This window comes from Cupressus sempervirens, chromosome 7 (assembly GCF_028749045.1).
Source record: "Cupressus sempervirens isolate cs-2001-9-10 chromosome 7, ASM2874904v1, whole genome shotgun sequence".
Classification (NCBI taxonomy): Eukaryota; Viridiplantae; Streptophyta; class Pinopsida; order Cupressales; family Cupressaceae; genus Cupressus; species Cupressus sempervirens.
Genome location: NC_143124.1, coordinates 801,934,738 through 801,943,416, shown reverse-complemented (window position 1 = coordinate 801,943,416; position 8,679 = coordinate 801,934,738). Strand labels below are relative to the sequence as shown.

At 35.2% G+C, this 8,679-nt stretch overlaps 1 protein-coding gene across 2 annotated transcripts; it reads right to left on the bottom strand.

Moving 5' to 3' along the window:
• Positions 1-1,099: 1,099 nt before the first annotated feature.
• On the bottom strand, positions 1,100-8,299 carry LOC149549814 (S-adenosyl-L-methionine-dependent methyltransferases superfamily protein). Of its 2 annotated transcripts, none has more exons than XM_089793053.1 (2): positions 7,648-8,299; positions 1,100-5,669 (listed from the first exon to the last, which is right to left on the bottom strand). In XM_089793053.1, the coding sequence occupies exons 1-2, from the start codon at positions 8,086-8,088 to the stop codon at positions 5,634-5,636; spliced, it is 477 nt and encodes a 158-aa protein (XP_089649179.1). In that variant the 5' UTR covers positions 8,089-8,299; the 3' UTR covers positions 1,100-5,633. The 2 variants fall into 2 exon arrangements, with proteins under 2 accessions (XP_089649179.1, XP_089649178.1); XM_089793052.1 differs by lacking the exon at positions 1,100-5,669 and adding an exon at positions 6,514-7,518.
• Between the last annotated feature and the right edge of the window lie 380 nt (positions 8,300-8,679).

Below are 8,679 nucleotides of genomic sequence, written 5' to 3'. Positions count from 1 at the left end.
AGTTCTCACATGAAATAACCATTCCAACGAAGTGGTATAGGAAGCTGTTCAATGCTTGAGATAACTTTCCTATATCTTGCATCTCACAAACGACTCTAACATTCAATAGATCCTGTGAATAGCTTTTTTAAGCCTTAATAATAAATAACATTCTTATTTTGACCCCACTCTGACAAATAGGATATAGCAAATCTCAATAGGCAGAACTCTTTAAATCTCTTCCCTTTAAGTGAAGCCATTAACCAAAAATAATGTCCATTGAACAAGTTCAGCAACTGACAACTTGGAAGATTAAACATTCAAGAGCAGCACAAAAACTGTCTCAGGCCATGTGGACACTGGTTATGATCATATACTGAAGATATATCAAAAGCATCATCCTTAGAAAATATAACAATAGAGGCTGGCTCTTCTTTTACTGCAGTGATTTGTACACATTCACAAGAAACTTATCAGGCTGCCAAAGTAAACCACCACATCTAAAGAATATTTCATAATGCTTCAATTTCTTATTATGCGAAATAAAAAGGCTTTGTCATTGCTAAGAGTACAAGAGCCAGGCATTCCGTGTAAGATGCCACAACCCCATATTAGTAAATTCTCTACAGCATAAGACCTATTCGTATGTACGATGCTCCAATCCTGTATCATCAAGCAATGCCTGGAAAATGACTACATACAGACTACACACAAAATTGAAAAAAAGTAAAAACTATTTAAATTTTGCGAAGGAAATTGGTTTCTTTGATAACCATCCAAGGCTTCATACGGGAACACCTTGTATAAGACCAAAGGCTGAATAGGATTTTAGACTTACACAAACACTGCATACCACAATCTTACAGATTACAATAACAATCATAATGCAAGAAAAGCTTGATTCTCTCAAACCATCTTCCTTATAAAACATAATCATGATTGTAATACATGTTGACCTCTTCTGTTGCTGTGGTAATCTATGTACACAATTACAATAAATTGCAATATCCCAAACAAGGATATTGTCTCAAATCTGATTTTGGTTCTTCGTTCTTGACATGGTTGGTTTCATTTCATTGCAAAATAACATGCAAAAGAAATGAATTTTCAAGGAAATGTATGATTTGAAAGACAGATCTATTAAAAATGATTTTGATAAAAAACATGCATGGTTGTTACATCAAATATACTGCCATTATGATGGTAGCACATGCATAAAATTTACATGCAATAAACCTACACGATTCCACTCCAATATCATCAAAGACCTTGTGAGATGTGATGATTCATAACATAGGGAGGAAGATTGAATGACATACAAGAAGAGTGAACAATGCAAAAGTGGAGCTGCTGCTGTAAGGTGCACCAATACCAAAATGCAAGGGGAAGTCAATATCAACCAAACCCACAAATAATCGCTGCAATAGGAATGAAAGCCCAAAATGGAGAAGTCATTACTACACATTTGCCCACAAATAGGGCCAAACATCAACAAAAATCTACCCTCACAAAGGCACCATGAATATCTCTAAGTCACGACTAAGGATGCGATAGCTGTCCACAAAACAGAACAATGTAATGCATCCTGAAGTAAAACCACCACAGGGGCTCATATGGGTTTTTATCCAAATCACCAAACCATTGAGAATCCCGTCCTAGGGTTTTAATAGACCTTCAAGCTCACAGCAAAAAAACCCAACAATAAAAATCACAATCTCCGAAATGTGTTCACAATTCCCTTTTTCCTCCTTTTATAATAGTCTTTTCGCTATTTTGAGAGAAAAGTTTTATTTTGTTTCATTTATTTTATTTTCCCTCCAAAAAACAACTACTTGTTATAATTTGAAGTTGACATTATAATACACTTTATTAATTAACACTCCCTTTTATTCATGACATTGGTTAAGTAGATAAGCTATGAATTAAAGTGGCCCCAATAAATAACTAATTGTAACTGAATTTCACTTTACTTTTTTTCCTTCTTATATTTAATTTTCACCTTATTAATTCCTCTGGCTCCATACCCTAAACCTCAGTTACCAGACTTTGGCTCCATAGATGCAGATTCAGGTGCATAGAGACACAAACTCGGAGATGCCCAAGAAGCACACAGCCCTGTGATGCACTTCCAGCACCTCTAAGGGAAATCATAAACTGTATCACTGATTTCCAGAACATTGCAAGAAATTCCTCCTCTTTGTTTAGATTATAATATCATGTAGATATCAACTTACAAGTTCCATGAGTGCACTAATGCAATATTTTGAGCTATGTTCCACATTAATGTGCCTAGTTAAAGCTTCAATTTTTCCCAAATCAGTTCAAAAAGATTATATCAATTTTCCTTTCCACATAGCCTTATGTGTCACTAATTTCTAACACATTGCCAGAAATTTCTATTCTTTTTGTTTTAAATTATCTAATATTCATTAATGTAGATAGCAACTCACAAGTTCCCAAATTTTTTAACTATGGTCCACATTGATGGTGCCCAATTAAAACTTCAATTTGTCCCAAAAAAAAATAAAAATTATACAACAATTTTGTACATATTGCCATTGATTTTCCTTTTGACATTGCCTTTCTCTATGTCCCTGATTTCCAACAAATTGCCAGAAATTTCTTTCCTTTTTGAATTAGATTATTCTATCATATAGATATTATCAAAACTGAAACAATTCAAATATCCCTCACTGGCAATATAATTGGCCTTTAAAAAAATAACTGCAAGCCAAACATTTCCAAATGTGAATCAACTGGCAACTCCACAAACTTTTGGGTGGATAATATACCTCCAAAATATAAATACAGCAGCATATTTGGATTTATTGCCAGTAGCCTCTATAGCGACAGGCTGCAGACATGAAAGACCATACTTGGCAGCTGTGTTAAAACTCAATATGTAAAATTGAAAAGATAAGGTGTAAGATAATTCTGCAAGAATATCACCAAAAGATTATGCCAAATTATATTGATTTTCTTATTTGCATTGGGATCATGAACAAAGATGTATATGGTATGGCTTATTAAGTTATTAGTGAACTATCAATTTGTTAAGTTCTGCACCAGAATAGCAAATAACAAAAACAGATAATCGTAAAATGCAGAACACCAGAGATACCCTGGGAAAACCCTCCTACACAAGGGAAAAACCCAGCCACACAAAAGAATCCTTTATTTATTAGTAACAGTCTACAATAGAGCTCACCACTTCTTGAGTGTGTACACTCTACAAACAATAACCAAAACTTTCTTTATAATGAAAAGAATCTGCAACAGATATAAATAATCCTGCAGCAACATTCTGCACAAAAGAAATATCTCGGAGAGAGATGCTTCAGCAATGTGGATTTGACAATAGCATTCACCCAGCAACAAAGTCACACACGCTTTTTAAATTATCACTGCATACTCCAAACACTACTTACACAGGGCACCATTAAAAATATGATCAAAACTGCCATACAAGAATGAAGTGTCGTGAGTGAGTTTTTATTCCTCCATTGTATCACGTTGAGGCTGAAGAGACTTGCATTTAAGACCAAAGGTTGACAAATGAACTGATGACTGTCCCATAACATGAACCGACAAGTGCAAATATAAATCAACAGCATCTCCAAACAATGTACCCTTGAAAGCAATATACGACAAGTCCCTACTGTCAAGTCATCACATAGCAGTTATGAAAAGTGAAAATATAGAAATGAATTAATTTGAGAACCAGTGCCAGTTGGATGGAGTTCCAACAGCTATAACTGAATATGCACAATGCCAAATCATGAAATTCAAGATCATATCACATATGCAGATCATCACAGGTATGAAGGATCTCTATCGCAGCTACCAGAACATTAACACAATTCGCATTTAATATTTATCTTGATCAATGAAGAAGCATCACAGGTATAGGTATAGGTATAGATAGAGATAAAGATAAAGGTAAAGATAAATGCATCAAAAAACCAAAAAGAAAATCACACATCCACGCACCCGAATTGGCAACTCAATCAGAATCTTTACATACATTTACTGGGCTGCCAAAGAAACTGACGCATTTTCTAAATATAGTTTATAATATTTATTTTTCTTATCTTATAAATTGAAAGATTTCAAGTGTAAAGTGTAAACGTTTTATAGAGTAAAGTCCAGTGCATGAATTATGTCACAATACTATTTCATTAAATTCTCTGGAACGTAAGGGCCATTCCCATGAAAGATCTTATAATTCTATTGCATTTGGCACAAAGCAATACTTCAGAACTGATTATCTACATTCTGTAAATTTAGCATCTCATAATTATATATCAGTGTACGGTAGCACATTTAAATTCACCAAAACTCGCCCCATTCAGCAACAAACATGTGGTGGTTAGTTTTAGTAAAAATGGACCTGCTAAAACAAAACATTGGCATTGCTATAAACATTATTTTAAAAAGTTACAATTTAAATTAAGTACATTCCAAGTAGAAAAGCAAACCCCATGTAGACAACAACGTTAATAAATAACAAAGTCAATAGAACGCTGTTACATCCAATCAGGCACATAAAACTGTGAACAAGACACACCCAATTTAAGTTTTGTTTAAGAAATCTCATGGCTTGCAAAATCCTTGTACCTCAAAGCCCTCACTCCATAAAACTTTATAGGGCTGACAAAGAAAACTGCCGCATTTTCTATATGTCGTATACACTATTTTAATTTCTTGTTTTACAAAATAGAAAGCTTTCATCTTCAAGTGCGAAACACTGAAAAGTAAAAGAGATTAGAATGTGAGGCCCATTCCAAGTAAGATATAATGATCCTATATCATTAAATTTTCTAGAGGATAAAGCCAAAAGTAAAAGAGATTAGAATGTAAGGCCCATTCCAAGTAAGATATAATAATCCTATATCATTAAATTTTCTAGAAGATAAAGCCCGTTCTTGAGATATATGATACAATTCAGAACCATTGGCATTAAGCATTTCTTTGAAAATGATTATAAGAAATCTATAAAATCAGCATCTCTTAATTAATAATTATATAACAGCACATGGTAACATAATTTTATTCAACAAAATGCACAATTCAGAAGCAAGCTTGCACTCACTTACTTCACTAAAAATAGACCTCGTTAACAAATCACTAGCACTGCTAAAAACATTATTTTGAAAAGGTTAACTATTGAACTCGTGACAGATACAAAAGTAAACTGTGTAGGCAATAAAGATGATATGAAAAACACATAAATATGTTATGGCCGCCGTTTCATACAATCAAACGCATGAAACTGTGAACAACTAAAACCATTTAAAATTTTGTTGAGGAATTCCATGGCTTTCAAAATCCTTGGACCTCAAAAACCTCACTTGATAACAGCTTAAAGGCCTCGCAAAGAAACTTGGTCTATGGCCATTGTTTGGGTTGGATTTTAGGCTATATAAAGATCTCATACTACCTTTTTTCTGAAAACACAATCATACTGATAATGCAAGAAGAGCAGGATAATCTTAATCGTTCAACTTAGAAAACATAACCCTTATAATAATACAGGTTAGCATCTCCTCTTGCTGTAATAATATGTGTCCTCCTTAAAAGACATAATCATAATCATTATACAGGCTAGCCTGTCCTCTTGTTGTAATAATATGTGTCATCCTTAGAAATCATAATCATGATTCATCATCACAACAGGATAAAATATTGGCCTGCGAAAGGAAAAAGCTGTATTTTCAATATATAGCTCATGATATTTATAGTTCACATTTCATGAAATGCAATGATTTCTTTGAGTTTTAAGAATAAAAATTTAATGTAAGGCCAGTTCCATATAAAATGCCACAATCCCGTATCATTAAATTTTCTAGAGCGTATAGAGCATTCCCATGTAAGATGCTACAATCCTGTTTCATTCAGTAACGCCGCATGCTGGAAAATAGTTAACTCCAATCCGTAAATTCTGTGTCTCATAAGCATATAAGAGCAGTTGGCAACATATTCCCATTCAACACAATTCATCATTCACCAGAAACTACTTGCACTGTTTAAATTCACAGACAAATAAAACTATGTTTAAATAAAAGCATTCTAACTTTTAGAAAAGAATTTCCAAAACCCTTATATCTCGAAATAAAATGTGATAACACTATCAGACATGAACTTGATCTTAGGCCCTAGCCTGTCTTGCATTTTAGACTTCACAAATGTTTCATCCTATGTCCTTAGAAAATGCAATCACAGTGCAAAAAGAGCAGGACTCGCTCCTCCTAAGTCCTTGTAATTACTCTGGCCTAAGAATATTATTACTGTGTTAAATACATAATAGATATTAGGAGTGGTCCATGTAGATTGAAATACATTTAAAAAGCACGCCGCACAACTGAGATTTCATAAGTATCCATAAATGGTTATGGAAATCTGGGAGATTATGTTAGTGTCACATCAAACATTAAATGGTAATTTTAGAGGAAATAACAATTTCCTCAAGATAGCAACAAAAAACTTTAGTCTCTCTGAAAAGTTCCTTCTAACCCTGAAAAAAACTAATGAAAATGCTGAAAAGAAAATTTATTACAAAGTTTAGGCAATTATGAATGTTACAAGATCAACAGAATACCATTAGATATGCACAGGATTGAAACCATGCAAAAGAATCTGCAGATCCAGCTAAACAAGTGTTCTGTAGCTAGCTACGAAGGACACAGTTGAATCCTGGTAGCAATGTCACAAATTGACTTGCTTTGGAAAATATCTCCTACTTATCAACTGAATTCCTGCCTTTGCAAAACCTTGTTATTGAAATTAAGGTAATGAACACTCATACCACATATGAGATCGGAGATAAGAACAGGAAATCTTCTTGCCACCATACGTATGTTACAAGATCAACAGCATTTGAGCAATTACAGATGTTACGAGATCAACAGCATACCATTAGCAGATATGCAAAGGATTGAAACCCTGTAAAAAAGACTGTCGATCCAGCTAAACAAGCGTTCTACAGCTAGCTAGAAAGAAACTGAATTGCCGCCATTGCAAAAGCTTCTTGCCGAAATTAGGGTAACGACCACTCATAACACAGCAGATCGAAGATAATAACAGGAAATCTTCTTACCACGACATGTCAATAGTATAAGTTCAACGGAAAAGAATATGCTGACTTTACCCAGAAGTTAGAACACTAAACCCTCGAGACTCCTGAAAAAATAGCCCCTTAAGCCCTCAGCTACACTAATCCCCAATTGACAATTTTTTCCCTCTGCTCTGATTTTCGGAAGGGATGTATTTCTACAGCCTCCCAAAAACCCTAAAAAATCTGCCTGTGACTTGTTAAAACCCTAACTATATTATTAGTCTCTCATAAAAATCCCCACTTTATAACTGCGCCCTGAATATCCTAACAGTAAATAACCCTAATTACTCTTTTTTCCTGAGTATATACACATCGGTCTCCTCATAAGCATACTCCGGATGCAAATACTCGCGGGGAACCTTCTCGACATTAAAATGCCTGGGGCAAATCTCCCAAAAGAGGCTATGGGCTTCCGGGGATCGAATCTGATAGCCCAGCAAAATAACAGAGGAAGGTCCAGCCAGAGCATTCATGGTTAAAATCAAAGGCTCCACAATATTCTCCAAATAAACAACATCCGTAGCTATGATAAAATCAAAGGGAGGCTTAAGCACCTGAATCTGCTTCTCATTGTTCCAATAAAGCTGTGAGATTTTCACTCTTCCGGCGCTGCAGCCCGGCTTTCCAGCATTCTTGAGAGATGTAGCAGCCGTATTTTTCTTCACATTGCGTTTTAATGCGGGCAGAACGGGGGCAATGTCTGTCAAGACGACATCGAGGCCGAGGAGGGCGAGCCCCATTCCGGCGACGCCACAGCCAGTCCCGAGTTCGACTCCCCGCTTGTTGTCGAACTGAAGGATTTGGGCGTAAGGGTTTGTAGGCACTGATGATATTTCTGCTGCTGTGCTTGTGAGGCAGTGCTCAACAAACTTGACGAGAACGAGAGAGCAGGGCCAGACGGAGGTGCCCACATGCATCGAGCCATTGTCTTGCTCGATACGAAGCACTTCTCCGCCCACCGGAAGTTCTATAACCGGCGAGTCTGTGAATTTCATGGTTTTCCTTTGTGAACTCGGAACAATCGACGATCCAAGAGATGTATTTTGGAAATCTGAGACTGGTTTGTGATCCGTCGATATTCTTTCAGATTCTATTTTTACATTTGGCTCGATGTTTTTCGTGACGATGTCGAAAATTATTTACGAGCAGGCAGGATACTAATGGAATCGTTAAGTTTCTCAACCTAATTAGTTTTAATCAATAGAATTTCAAAATTAATTCATCTCTAAAGTTTTATAGATAGTTTGTAATTTTGTTATATTTTTTTTATTTTAGAAAAGTTTTTTTATCTAAATTTCTGTTGGCTCTCACCAATAAAAGCAATGAGAAAATTTGAATTCTGAAGTCAAAATTAAGAAAACATTAATTCCAACATTAAATATGACAACTTGGAAACTTCATATTCACAATTTTGGAAGCTTTAGTCAAAATTTCTTTGTGCTTTCTAGAAGTTGATCTCGGCTTCCCTAGAAATTTCTTAGTGCTTTTTGGAAGCTGATCCTGCTTCCTAACTCCGGAAGTATCTCGAGGCATGTTCAAAGCATATCAAAGTTTGAGGCTGGGAATGATTTAAAATTGAGCAAATG